Here is a 15,697-nt window from a genome sequence, read left to right as displayed (position 1 = left end):
TTTTTGTTGTAGTAACCAGAATATGACGACATTGCCTAGTGCACTAATTATTTTGGAAAACCTGGACAGACAAACCCCTTATTTCTTCAACACTACAAATCTGCTTGAGAATACTTAACTACCACAATTGGTACATGCAGATTTTCCTACCGGTTATTTTAAGCGGAGCAAGCAGCATCTTGAAGTGTATTGAAATGAACTTTTTTACTTAAGTTTTGGATAAAATAAGATTGTTGAACCTTCTGTCAGAAGGTCACTTTTTGTCCATCCCTGGTAAAATGTACACTCTTTAGGTGACTATTGTTACAAAGAGAGAAAGCAAGAGCAATTCAATATTTTGAAGAATTAATAAAGCAATACTGTAGGAGGAGAAAATCCTCCAATGGGGACACCTCTTTTAGGGATAACTCTGGGGTAAAAATTCTGTTTACTTTAGAGATATTTCCTTACATCCTGTTCAGTTGTAGAGACAGAATGTGATAAAAAATCTCTTTACTGGGGTGCAGAAAGCAAACTAGAAAAAAAAATGACCTGGTAGGGTTTCATCCTTTTACTGCTGTGCACAAAACTAAAATCGTAGACATAAGGCATACACAATGTTTTTTTCTTCACATAGAATGGAACAAAAATTCAGTACCCAATCAAGGATATAGCTGTGGAAGATGAATATTTTTTTGGGTAGGTGAGCTCTTTTTGAATCATGTAATTAGTGACTTAATTGCACATTAAATAGTGTTTTTTTAATGATGGCTCAGTACATAGTAAAGAGATTGCTGCAACGTCTGACCCTTAAACTGCAGTTCCATTGACTCTTTGACATGAAAGTAAAGAGATGAAGATAATTATTACATGGAAATAAATAAATATAAAGGTACATATGGAGAGAGAAAAACAGAAGGGTAAATAGGAAGATGATGGGAAATGGAAGAAGAAAAGGTGCTGTCCTATTAGAAGGAAGTATAAAGTATCTGGATCAGAAGGATCATATGCACAAAAATATGGCTGACTAATGTGTTGTATAACACAATAGTTGTCTTTTCAACCATTTAGAATATATATAATGTTATTTCATGAAAAACAGCTGTTGTTATAGTTGGAAGTTATATATGTATGTGTTATTTATTTATGTATTATTTATTTATCACCTATTTTTTGCTTAGCTCATAATATAGTGTCATGACTTGTAATACAACACAGCCCTCTGCTGTCAGCACAAGCTCCAGGTTACTTTCTGGTGCAATTGTTGGGTAATGTGGGACATTGTTATTTCTCTTTGTCATCTTTGGTATCAACAGCTGACTATTTCTAGGACAGCTGGTGATAGTGTCCCAGAGGTCTGGTCAGTCCCTAAAATAACCATTCCAGACATTGTACGAAGGTTTAATCTGCTCAACACATAGGGCATGAGTCAGAAACATGGACAACGTGTTGCTGCTCCTCTTTCTAAACTTCACAGGTAGGAACCTCACCTGAAATGTACCTACAGTACTCTTTTTTTGTGTATGTTTGTGATTGCAGATTAAGGGAAAGCATCACATACAATATGTTAGCTAGCCCAATCATTTATTTTATAAAGCCATATTAGTTTAAAGGGTAGCGATTTATTGTTACTTTCCATCAGTGTACAGCAGTCACATAAATAAAATAGATTGATAGTTTTTGAATGTAGGTATAGTTTTGAATGGCTATTGTAATTGTATTTTTCACGTGCTTGTTTACCTCATTAAATATGACACGATACACTAAGATTATCAACTAATATAATATAGCTTTCTAATTTACTATTATTGCAAAAATGTCTTTAACTGCATCAATACTTTTACAACTGCAGTGCTGTCATTGTACATTTTATAGAAACAAAGATTGATACTACATGTTCATAATCCTATTGTTAAGCCAATTACAATAAACATGCATGCAATCAACAATTTGGGTTTTAATTAAGTTTATGACTCATGCAAAAAAGTTCTTATTTCACATATGTGAACTGGTAGGTTGCAGTAAGTGTACACAGCATTGGTACAGTTCTATATAAATAATCCTTGTTTATTATGGGAAAGTCTTATCACTATTATTGAGTGCAATGCCAAAATGTTATCAGGCTTTATCATGCTTTCCCAGACTTGTAAAAAAAGTGAGTGTAAAAAAGTGTAGTTTGTAAATGTGTAATTTGTATACATTACATTAGGAACATTGTTCACCAGTGTTCACTGTACAAAAAAAGATGTTTATAGCTGATGTGTAGTCTATAGGTTTTGAAGAACTTACAAGTTCATGCATGACCGTTACCCACTTGTCAGCCAATTATGACAAATCTGGTGGCATCAAAATATTTTGTGTGATCAGTAAAAACAGCCCGGCAACTTCACGTCTGGAAGTTTTTATACTGCTATGTACTGTAGCCACATATCAGGGTAATTTGTACAAATATGTCAATACTCTGTATGGTTCTTATCGCAGCTATCCTTGCTTACAATGACGAGGAAAGGCTCCTGAATGATCTGATGAACAACTACAACAGGAACTTACGCCCAGCAAAAAAAGATGGTGATATTATAGGTGTCAGCATCAAATTGACACTTACCAACCTAATCTCTTTGGTATGTTTTACCTTTGTGTTAATATGTCAGACATATGTTTAATTTTATATATAAAGAGAGAGAGAAATGATATGGGAAGGCAAAAAACTTGTTGAGTGGAAGTCAAATAACCTGGTAATAGTTGTAACAAGAAAATGGAATTTTACAAAAGAAAATGGAATGTTTCACTAGTTTTCACTTACAGCTTTATTGCACAAAAAAATAAAATCTCATATCAAATTCAGGTGTTCAGGTGCTACATGATGGTAGATTTGTCAGTTTAGTGGATGCCTATTTCCTTTTTTCTCCATAGCATGTTCAAAATTTACACTTAAGGAAATGAGGGAGGGGGTCATCCTCATTCAACATCATGCAACAGTTTTTATTCTAATTTATTGTACAGAAAAAATCTAATTTACCCATGTAGCACAAAGCAAACTTTTTGAAGCTTTTAAAAAAACCTTCTAGACTAGATACACTCAATGGTGTGCAAATAGCTTTAACCTACAAAATGTAAGGGTGACAGGCTGCAGGTAATAAGGCAGTAAAGCCAACCTGTTTGTTTGTTCTGCAGTAGTAATACCATTTCTAGTTTTCTGACCTATGTAGATTAGGAAATGTGGCCTTATGCTGACTTTACTTCTTCATGGTTGTTCCAGGTCAACACCCTATAAAGTTCTGTAAATAGCGTTATTCAGGCAACAGGTCTATTTGGAAAAAGGTCATCAGTGGCAAAAAAAATAGGAATAAAATACAATGGTACCATTTATGAAGAAAGGGAAAACAAAGCAGACAGCTATAATACCCATTCAGTTTTAACCTTTTTTTATTATTTAATTGAGACAATTAAATATATATTCTCATACATTGCTGTCAGCAGTTGCACTATTAATACCTCCAGTGTTCTTAGATCACCCTTGTTGAATTGTCAGTTGACTACTTCATTTAGGATAACAAGATTTAAGGCTATACCTTGTCTGTAATTGACTATTTGTGATACTTTATATTTCTGATTTATAGAAAGATAATTTTTACTTTTATTGCTATTTTCAGAATGAAAAAAAAGAGGCATTGACAACCAATGTGTGGGTGGAAATGGTAAGTACATAACATTGGTAACCAGTTTGAACCTTTTGTTATAAAATTCAATTAAACCAAATTTTGTTTCATATTACATATAAAAGCAACTGAGTGTGAATAATGTAGGTTGTAAGCCTGCACATTGGATCATTTAACCCACTGCATTTGTGCAAACATTTCCATAATTATATTTATGATGCCAATTTCTGAGCGTCTATTCCATTGCATAATAAATTGTTATACCTATATTATTAAAACGCTTTTTTATATGTATATACAAGCAGACATAGATAAAATAAACATCAACATAAAATGACACATAATATAATGCTTGTTTTAGTAGGGGCTTATATATTATCGGTTAATGCATACATCCTAATCCACATCCCCATAACAGCTTCAATTATTCATCTCAGGGATGTGGGTGGGCATTCCCAGGCCATCATGTTTATTATGGGAGGCCAACAGGTGGCCATTGGTCCTGCATCCTATGTGATGTGGAAGTGGTTGTCACAACTGGAATCAACATGAGAGAAGACAATGGGACTTTGGGTTGGGGTAAAAATTCCTATCTATTACAATACCCCTAGCTTAACTGGCATTATATTCTGCTTCCCCAGAATTGTATATATGCCCACGGTAGGTCTTTAATTTCTGCTAATTTTTATACTCTGTATGGTCTCCAAGAAATACTTAAGAGTAGGGAAAGTAGGACTTTCCTATGTAGCTGGGAATATGACAACAGTTTGCCAAAATGTCAGCACTGCATTTAAATTAAAGCATGATAAAGTGATTTTTTTCAAGATTGTTTTAATTTTCTCTACAACATTGTAATATTGCTTTACTTGTTGTTAATCTATTTATTGATATAACCTTCTTTTTCTAATTTTTATTGTTTTTTTAGCAATGGAAAGATTATCGTCTCAGTTGGGACCCTAAGAAATACAGTGGCATTGAAATTACACGTATCCCTTCCAAAATGGTGTGGCTCCCAGACGTTGGCCTAGAAAACAAGTTAGTTATTACTCCTTACAATGATAAGCCCATCTGGCTAAACTTAGACTAATATTTTGCTCTACTGCTGCCATTTTCTTTACTGCTCCTTCCACATACCAACACCCTTTTGCACTAACCTAGCAGAGATACACTTAAAATTGCCAGCTTTAAGAAAATAAAGTATTAAAACTTGCAAAATATGTAAATGTATGCGACCAGCCAGATGATTAAGAGTATTGTAGACCAAGCAATTACCCACTTCAAAAAGCAGAACCCTTCTTTATTCTGTTCTGGAGCTAAACTGATCCAAAAATTCTGGATTCTAAATGTGCCGAATATGAACACTATTGATGTAAATTAAGGAAAAAAATCTGTTAGATTCTTCTGGTCTCTGCAGAGTAACTAGAACAATCAGATGCACCAAAATGTCTCAATACAAGGTCTCAACAGGTTGTAACACACTTGTAATACACTGTCTACAATCTAAGTGGAAAGGTGTACATTTATATAGTATATGTGATAAATAAATGTGATAAATCTTTCTGGGTAATATATTTAGACATACAGGCAATGATGCACCTCCATTGAGTATCACATTTATTACCTAATACATTGCCCCAGTAATACCAGCACAACTATATTTTCGTTTCTATATATTCTTTGTTAAAGTGTTTTTTTTTTTACAAACAACTACATGACAACCACAAACATTTTCTCTCTACTCTGCAGTGTGGATGGTACCTTTAACATCGCTCTCTATGCCAACACTTTAGTATATTCTGATGGCTCTGTCTACTGGCTGCCTCCTGCCATTTATGAGAGTAGTTGCCCTGTGGTGGTCACATACTTCCCCTTTGATTGGCAGAATTGTTCCATGGTTTTCCAGTAAGTCAATGTGATCTGCATGTGGATTAATGTTTTCCAGAAAAGTTTTCTATGAAGTTTATAAAGTATTGTAAAAATGGGGAATGTTTGTAAACAGTTCTGGGCCCCCCATAGTGCTGTGTTTTTTGTATAGTATACAATAATACCTGCACCAAATCCTCATATGTCTGCTGATGACTGTGCTAAAAGATACTGGTGCCATGTTGTCAACACTCATGATCTGTAATATGATAGATCTGTCATTTTAGAAGTGATACAGCAAATGTGTATGATGATTCAAAAGCTTTAAGGTTTAGTTTCCCAAATGAAACTCTACAACTTAATAACTCCTTCTATAGTACTTGGGTCAGCACTGGAAGCATACCGATCATAAGATATGCAAACATTACTAGCCTTGAGTTTGCACAGGACCCAGCCAGTGAAAACTTGGAGAGTAGATTCTCTACATTGGGTTTAAATTGTATATTTAAATTATATTTGTGTCATGGCAAGAGTGGGGAATAATAAATGTGTTGGTATGAAAATCCGGTTTTATCATAGATAAGGGCCAGGGAAGGCAGAATGATTACATCATTATGCTGTAGCCAAAATAAGTCTGCTTTTGCACTGGGTCCTTGGAAATCTAGAAAACCTGTACACAATTCAATGGTCTGTGCAATGTTTAGGCATGAATACGATTTATGTTTGAAAGCACTCATAACAACACAGAGAGGTTTTATCACTTAAAGTCTATGTGTATTATTATTATTACACAGTATTTATATAGCACCATCATATTACATAGCGCTGTACAAAGTCGATAATCGTGAACCTAACTGTCCCTTAAAGGGGCTCACAATATAATGTCCCTGCCTTTGGCATATGTCATTATTGTAGTCTAAGGGCAAATTTTTTGGGGGGGATAGATTGGGAGGATGCCAATTAACCTCACTGCATGTTTTTTTGGAATGTGGGAGGAAACCAGAGTACCACCCAGAGGAAGCCCACACAGACACGGGGAGAACCTGAAAACTCCGTACAGATGATGTCCTGGCTGGGATACGAACCCTTGGACCTAGCACTGCAAAGGAAAGAGTGCTAACCACTGAGCCACCATGCTGCCCTTTGAGGCTAAAGCTCTTTTGTTTAGATGGATAGAAGTCATTTGCTGTGAGGGTGCCATGAACTTATTTACAAATATCTTGATGCAATTAACCCTACTACTTTGTGCATGTTATAGACTATTCAAATACGGAATCTCTGGATCCCACATGGAATGTACAGAGAACAGTGGCCAAGTATGTAGCACTCCTGGCTTTCAGCTCTTAGGGCCCAAGGCTCAGTTTTCAGGTCATTGTTTGCCTGGCCTAAATATGGGTTAGGGTCATTAGTGTATTTATTTTAGTATACTTTGTAAAATGCTACATACATGTAAAAATGCTGCACTAAACAAACATTTCCTACAAAAAAGACATCATCTCACTTCTGTCTCTGCTACCAGTGAGACTTTTTGATCAATGTCCACTCTTTACACAGGTCACAGACATACAGTGCCAATGAGATTGAGTTACTCCTGACAGAAAAAGATGGGGTTACATTTGAGTGGATTACAATAGACCCAGAAGCATTTACAGGTACCAAACAACCTATTTAGGTATATCTTATGATGATTAAAAATGACAGGTTTTGATACTAAATGTATAGAATTCATCATAAACAGCATTTGCTTCTCCTGATCTTTTTCTCTACAACTATTACATTTACTAGAGAATGGGGAATGGGCAATAAAACACATGCCAGCCAAGAAGATCATAGATCATCGACTTACTCCAGATGATATCAACTATCAATCAATTGTCTTCTATCTCATCATACAGCGGAAACCTCTTTTCTACATAATCAACATTATTGTTCCCTGTGTGCTCATCTCATTTGTCAGTGTTTTGGTTTATTTCCTACCCGCCAAAGGTAAAATTTTGTATTACCGTTATAGTGATTTACAAGACACTAAAATTATTTTTTTTACAGACAGAGAAAAACAAACTTTAGGATTATTATCAGGAAAAAAATTATAGCCATATGATTACATCATTTGTTTTTCTTACTGTGAGCCTGTGAGTCTACAATATTTATTTTTTTACTTGTTTTACTAGTAGTACCTAATCCTCTCCCTTCATTATATTGTAGGGGCATTCATTATTCTAGTTACAATGGGCCTGATTTATTAAAGCTCTCCATGCCTGGAGAAGAAAGACTTTCATCAGTGAACCTGGGTGACCCAGCAAACCTGAAATGCATCTGGTCCAGGATTAAAAACACAACAAACAGCAAATTACTTTTTGCTGGATCGCCCACCAATAAAGTGTATCCTCTCCAGCCTTTTAGAGATTTTAATAAATCAGGCTAATGTGTCAGGATCTTAGGAGTATTAGGAACTGCTGAGATGAATGAATGAAAAAAACATCCTATTTTGCAAAAAGAAAATTATATCTGACTGCATAATGAAATAAAAATTTGTGAATTAATAATAAAGGAAACCTGGAAGGAACTTTTCTGATCTGCATCTTGCACATGGTCAGTGGAAAGGTTAGCAAATGCAGCCCCACATTTCTTCCGTAAATTTTTTTACTTTATATTCCAAAAGCTTTTGAAGCTTTGCTTTACCATTTTTTTGGAGAATGTCTGACAGGGTTTTAAAAATTCTGGCACAGTTTTTTTGTATGTATCATCACTCCTAACACTATATAGCCTGTTATTGTTGTACTGTTATAAGCCAGTGTTTCTTGAGCGTTTTAACATGAAGGAACCATTGTAATAACTTTCAGGTCCTTGGGAAACCCCTGCTAAAAATTTTACATTCACAACTCACAGTACATTAGTATTGTGATCACTAGGAAAATGTCTCTTACATTGCTGGCCATTGGGAAAAATTTCATTGGTGCCAGTTAAACTGACCGGAGAGTCACAAATTGGTAATTGCTCAAGGAGTCCCTTACAAACCCTTGAGGAACACTGTCATAAGCTATTATAAGTATTATCTTTGTAGAATTCAATTATAAATGTATAACCCCCCCCCAATATTTACACAAATCAAGTCCCTTAAAAAAGGTTTAAAAATGGATTGAGTATGAACACAATGTAAAGGGTAGATGGCGAAGAAGACCATAAGCATATGTTTTTGTTTGTGTAGCTTGGTTATTTAATTATACACATCATGGAAAGCTCTAATGTTTTAGCATGTTTTTCTATTTCAGCTGGAGGACAAAAATGCACGGTGTCTATCAACATCCTTCTGGCTCAAACTGTCTTTCTCTTTCTAATTGCCAAGAAGATTCCAGAAACTTCCACGGCTGTACCACTGATTGTAAAGTAAGACTAACCAAAAAACTTCTGTTTGCAATATTTCTCAAAATTGACCACAGCCCCATCATTAAACGCTACCCATACCACTATCAGAAAAAGGTGGAAAAACCCTTTTTTTGAGCTTGGATATACAAAGGAAAGGTCGGGTCATGCTTTTATTGCAAAGTCTCTATTACTCACAAATGACCCTCTCACTGGTTGACTTTAGATATGAAAGAAAATAGCTGTAATGTATGTAGTGTGCAATAAAAGTTGGTGCATAAAACAGGCATTCCACCAATTCTAAACACTGTGTGTACTCTATATACTGTTTGTATTTACTTACCAACTTGTTTGCTTTATATTTAGGTTTTAGTTTATGTCCTAGAAGGCTTATATTCTCAGGTTTCTTTTACTCAGAAATTACATATATTTGGTCAAGTTTTGGGGCATTTATTAGAAGTATGTTTTTAAGAACCATATTTGCTTACATTTATTACAGTATGTATCATGTTTTATAGAAGGACTCTAAAATAACTCTGCACAGTTGTTTGTATTTATGTATTTTTTATTTTTTATTATACACTTCTTTTCTCTGTACTACTTGCTCCACCTGCGCTGATCTTTTATCCTATATATGTTAGCTCTTGAGTTTTGGAAAATTCCATTTTCTGGCTTTTGTAATAAAATGTATTGTGATTTATCATAATGTAAGCAACATGTATAAGAACAAAGGTGTTTAATTTTAGAATTCCAGTTAACTGAAATGATAGCTCTTACACTACTATGTTGATGTACCATTTACATTAGAAGATATAATGCTGTTAGCAAGTAATATTTCTGCTTTTGTTTAATTACAGGTATTTAACATTTCTCATTGTGGTCACTATTACCATTGTGGTAAATGCAGTGATTGTTTTAAATGTATCTCTCCGAACTCCAAACACCCACAGCATGTCTAGCTCCATACGAGAGGTATGTGCTCACAGTCTAATAAAACTGTATAAAAGTTGCTAATTAAAAAAAATAATAAAAATGTGTACATTTTGAATAGATTGTATAGTACATTGGTGTTGCATATGGCTACAATACTATGTACTTCACCAAATGAAAGCATAAAACTCAGACATGAGAAGATGAGTTTTTGGGGATAGGGAAAAGGCACAGAATGGGCACAGAATGTTTTTATAAAACAATAAAGTTTATTTCAATTAAAAATATTATCGTTTGGGTGGCTATCCGCGACCCACCACTATACCACCACATAAAATTGCTTTTTCTAAGCACTACGGCTTTTATAACTGAATCATCTCACAAGTAGTATGAGGACAAGTTGGCCCCCACAGAAAAGATTTCAGCAATATTATCAAGTCTCCCCAACAAACCCCTGAGGAAGCCTTACTAGGCAAAACGCGTCGGGTGGGAAACAAAACTATTGCTGTTTGAACAGAACCTAAACTACCTGTACCGTTCAGATATTTGTTGCCTAGCTTAGTTCTCCCATGTTAGCACTAGGACTTGCATAGGTCATCCTTGACTACTTTCATAATATCTTTGGATTGAAACAAACTTTATTGTTTTATAAAAAACATTTCGTGTCCTAAAAAAGCCCATCTTTTCTCTATCCCCAAAAACTCATCTTCTCATTGTAATTCCCAAGCTGGGCACACAGTGAACTATCCCTTCTTAAAGTTCTTGGGTTACAACTTTTGGTGTAAACAACCTTTTCTTAAAACTCAGACATGTCATTTAAACACAAACCTTGCTGTCAGCATGACAAGTCTGATATCTAATAGTTTTAGTAAGAAGGACCTCTTGTGTGCCAGGAGTAACCTATCCCAAAAACATACTGATAGGTTGGACTATACAGAACTTCCAGATTAAGATTGAGATTTGGTAACCACTGAGCTGCTCACTGTTCTTCCTGCTGGGGCCCAGGGATGAAAAAGTAAAGCGTTGTCTCTACCAAGGTGGCCATTACCATACCAGGCCACAGTGCATGACAAGGCATGACAAGGCAAGATTACAAGCGGGGAGGCTACAAGTTGACTGTAAAATGATTCTGAAACCTGTGTAATTTATTGTTATGTGTATCAGGTTCTGTGCAATAATGTATGCATTTTTTTACTTATTTATTTAAATAGCTGTTTTTACGGAAGCTCCCTCGTCTACTTAGAATGCATGTACGCCAAAATGATATACCCTCTCCCCCAGCACCACTCACACGACGCTGCAGTTCACTTGGACTGATGATCAAGGCTGAGGAATACATGCTAAAGAAGCCAAGGACCGAACTTATGTTTGAGAGGCAGAAGGAGAGAGACGGACTCATGAAAATTGTGCTAGAAAAAATAGGTATTGAATGTGCAATCATGATATCCACATTATTTAAGATAAAAAATATCAGTAAAGTTACTCAATCTTATGCATGATTCATTCCATGGCACTGCCATTCTGAACTACACCCCTATGCGCCTTCCCAACAGACATGTGTTGCAAAGCACCTTTAGGCAACAATACCACACTAGTGTGTTTATGTGCATTAGACAAATTAATAGGCTGCCTTGTTGCAATTGACGATAATGCATGGGCAGTAATACAACGATTTTGGGCAGCCCCAACAGTATAATTTGCAAATCAACCCACCAGAGCTGAAGATATGCTTTATTCACTGGTGGGGTTTCATTTCTTTTAAACAAATACAGTTCAACAGAGACTTATTTTCCTTCTATAGATTTTAAAATCACTTAATGTTTGTGCATTTTTCTTTCAGGCAAAGGAATGGCAAATGGCACCGTGCAAGATCTCGTCCACAGTTTAAGTCACGCTGCTCCAGAAATACGAGCCACAGTGGAGGCCTGTAACTACATAGCAAAATCTACCAGAGAAAAGAATGATTTCAAAAGTGTGAGTCTTCCTGAGAATAAAAATTGACAAGCAACCCCTCCCTGTTTGGAACATGCTTCCTCCAATCCCCAGCAAACCCAACCCTCCCTTAAAAACCTGCTTCCCAAAACCCTACTCCTGAAAAAAACTGCCCTAACAAACCCCTCCAGCAAACCCTCACACAAGCAATGTTCCTTCTCTAGCAAACTGCCCTCCTTTTATTTAAATACTAGACATGCTGGCATCAAGCACAGTATGGGAAGTCCTCCTTCATTCCATCTAGCAAAAAATGTGCCAGTACCAGAATGAGCAATGTTGCAGACATTTCTAGCAATGCTAAAGAATCCCTTAGAACAGAGATCGCCAACCGGTGGTCTGGTCCGTAAGAAAATTTTGGTGGTCCGTGGCTCTGGCCAAGGCACGCCCCAGCGGGGTCAGGAGACGGACCCTACTGGGGGGAGCGCACCGGCAAGAGCCGCAGACCATGTCCCCTATATGGATCGCAGGCTCGGCACGGTGGGTGGGTTGTCTCTGGACACAACCTGCCCACACTCCCATCACAGGCTCAGACCAGCGATAGGATAGTGTGTGGGTTCTGGCATCATGATGTCACTCTGGGGAAAGTGTCTTCCCCTATGAGTGACACACAGCTTCCCACGTATGTGCAATCCAGAGTCCAATAAACTTAGTGGTTTGTGATGTCCAAAAGTTTGCCGACCCCTGCCTTAGAAGGTAATATGTGCAGCTAGTGCATGCTAGGGGTATTACAGCAGACCAGAGCAATTTTAACATTTCTTTTTGGACCCTGATCAAGAATTACTTTGTCATGAATTTTTTACTAGTAATAGAATAGTACTGTTATGAAATGTTTGCTAAAGCTTGATAGAGAGTTTAAAAGAACTCTTTAAAAAAAACATATTTTTATTTTAACTGTTACAATTACTTTAACTGGCACCATATGCAAATCAAAATGTATACTTCTTTATCTTCTTCTCTATACCCACCCAGGAGCCATTTCTTTTTATATTATCTTGTTATTATATTATATTAGACTTGGACACTCCTAACCTTAGCCTCTCTTACATATGAATACCTCCTTATCTGTTGTCCTGGATCCAAGCTTTATGTATTAGAGAATATTAGCCCCTTTCCTTTTCTATATCCACTGGGACAGACAAGGGTGCACCTTCACTACCTTTATTCTATTGGAACCCTTTCTGAGGGGGATCCAAATGAGTCCGAATAGCCCAAGTTTGGAATTTGTAGAGTTTCCTAACTGCCCTAGCTTTCTATCTTCCCATACAATTACAATATGGCTGCCCTGTGCCCAGGGCCAGATTTCTCATCTATTTCTTCAGCTTATATACCATGGGCTAGGAAGCCATTGTAATGAGGGGTGGCATTTTTTCAGCTTACCTTCTTTGAATCCCAGTTCCTCAGGAACTGGTAGGAACTGGTAGATGTAGTGGTAAGAACATGCCCCCCTTGGCTATCTGTCACATTTATGGTTTATGTTGTGGGAGTGAAGGAGGGGACAAGAGCCCCTGGCTTAGAGGAGAAGAACATCTGGCCCTGCATGTGCCCCCAAATTTTATAAGAGGGGTTGACTTATGTGTAAGTTTCCTTATCAGCCGTTCTGGTTCATAGTTTATAGACCATGCAGTGCTTTATGGTTTTAAAAACATCTTATTGGGAGAGTTTGCAAATAGATTTACCATTACCTCAAATCTCAAACCTTTAAGTTTCACCCCTAACCCATGTGTGCAGGGAACGAAACCTAGATTTAGAAACAACAGTAAAAACATAGAGGAGGTTCTAACCCTAAAATCTAAAAATAGGTTGGAGTTGTGTATTAAGGTTTGGAACCTGCCATTAAAGTTTGTGTGTATATGGATTTACAATGGGAATAAGGTAAAGATTTAAGAGAAAAAACAATTTATATTTAGGATTTTTTTTGCAATATTCATAAAGGCTCCACTACCTAATTTCAATGAATTGTGTACATTTTTCTCTTTTTTTTTTTACAATTTTCAATTTCTTCCAGGAAAATGAAGAATGGATTTTGATTGGCCGAGTTATAGACAGAGTGTGCTTTCTCATCATGTTTTTGCTTTTCCTTCTTGTATCTATTGGAACTTTCCTGGCAGGTCATTATAACCAAGCACCAGCACAACCTTTTCCTGGAGATCCTAAACTCTACCTTCCACCATCTGAAGGGTCTGCATGAAATTATTTCTACATAGTATCTACATTTGAGCCTTAATGGTGTCCCTCTCTTCCACTGGAAAACATGTATTAGATGCACATTGGTAGCATGATGCATTTTTATTATTTTTTATAATGGCAGGCTGCCAGTATTATACATGGGAAGAGGTTAAGAGATGGTTCTGGCTGTGAAGTCACTGGACGGCAGACGCTGCTCATTGTTGAATAGCACAGAAGGTGTTCAGGATTCAGTTGTGGAATATTTGAATGACTTTGGGTTTACAGTCATAAAACAAAAACTGAATGACTGAGAATATTTTATTTTGAAAGGTTCACATCTATGCTCGAATTAAAACGTGAAAAATTAATAGTATGTTTTGTTTTTTATTCTTTTTTTAATCTAAACTTAGTATCCAAAATGAAACATAAAATGAGGAGGTATGCACATATCCTCAAGTTTTATTTAAAAACATATACCGGTAGTAAAGTTCATTATGAAGACAATTGTAGCTGTTGTAACATGTAAATAAGGACAGTTTATTTGCTTGCTGTAACTAATTTTCAGTTTAGAAAACAGCTTTTATGTGTTGGTATTTTTTGTATATTGGGGGGTTTAATTAGCATATTCTGCCTAATGATTCTGGAGGTAATCTTAATTAACTTCATAGACATAATATCATGTTCTGCATGGTCAGACCTGATCAGTAAATTTGTGCAGAGTTAAAGAAGCAGTTAGGCACAGTCACTGCAGTATTATTAAGCCAAAGTCAGAAGCTGTATATGAATTGAGTGAATTTGGCTTCCACAATGTGCCTATACCTTTATAGTTAGCAGATCTATATGAAAGTTATAGGTTACTACTAGTGATCCATGCGTTACATTTAGAATTGATTGACTTGTTAAGAGACAATTTTTTATTATATGATTCTTGAATAGACTTCAAACATATGGGTACTATTGACATATTTGAGTTTATGCACTTTGCACTTTGTTATTCTATCTCAATAACATGAAACCATACATCCTCTCTGGTAGTTATGAAGTCTTTATAAATCAAAATGTAAAAGTTTTGGTTACTAGTACATAGAGGTAAACATTCCACTGCTTTCTGACAGTCTGAACACTGTATTAGCAAACATTAGTTAAAGGTTTGCTTGTATTCTATGGGCATATTTGAGTCACTATGTATGGAATGACAGGGTGCATTATTTGTAGTGCAGAGTGAATTTATTTGTAGTATCCTTATTTTTTATTCTTAGTTTGTCATATATATATAACAAAGTTCTTATCAATTTCGTAGCCAACAGGGATTAGATTAGGGAATCCTTATTATTGAACAACTTTCTTTTCTCACATTTATGAAGAGCCCTACACATACTTTCACAATAGGGTTTTCTGTCATTGACAGTTCTCTGGTTTTCTAAAAACAATAGCTGTGACCTTCCTTAGAAACCACTAGACGGGTAATCTGACATTGCAGTCTGGATACTTTAAATATCAGCTGATGAGTGTCACCATTGATGTGTCTATTTGTAGGTGTCAGATTTTTACTATGGGTACAATAATTGGCAGAAGTACCACCATTCCTCAAGTATAGTAACTTGAAAGATTTCTTAATAATAAGACTGGAATCTTAAGCCATACATTACAAATAGTTTATTATCATGCAACAGAAAATAACTTTTGATGCCACTAATGGCAAATGTGGTTGTAAAGAATGGCAATGGCAATGTGGTTGTAAAGAA

The 15,697-nt window shown here is 36.0% G+C and overlaps 1 protein-coding gene across 1 annotated transcript; it reads left to right on the top strand.

Moving 5' to 3' along the window:
• The first annotated feature begins 1,315 nt into the window (after positions 1-1,315).
• Positions 1,316-14,320, top strand: CHRNG (cholinergic receptor nicotinic gamma subunit). Its single transcript, XM_072410409.1, has 12 exons — positions 1,316-1,456; positions 2,461-2,600; positions 3,633-3,677; positions 4,564-4,673; positions 5,385-5,540; positions 7,056-7,153; positions 7,287-7,487; positions 8,774-8,888; positions 9,722-9,836; positions 11,006-11,216; positions 11,635-11,768; positions 13,792-14,320. The coding sequence occupies exons 1-12, from the start codon at positions 1,417-1,419 to the stop codon at positions 13,972-13,974; spliced, it is 1,548 nt and encodes a 515-aa protein (XP_072266510.1). The 5' UTR covers positions 1,316-1,416; the 3' UTR covers positions 13,975-14,320.
• Positions 14,321-15,697: the final 1,377 nt, after the last annotated feature.

Source organism: Pyxicephalus adspersus, chromosome 4 (assembly GCF_032062135.1).
Source record: "Pyxicephalus adspersus chromosome 4, UCB_Pads_2.0, whole genome shotgun sequence".
Taxonomy (NCBI): domain Eukaryota; kingdom Metazoa; phylum Chordata; class Amphibia; order Anura; family Pyxicephalidae; genus Pyxicephalus; species Pyxicephalus adspersus.
This window is presented reverse-complemented; position numbering and strand designations above follow the sequence as displayed.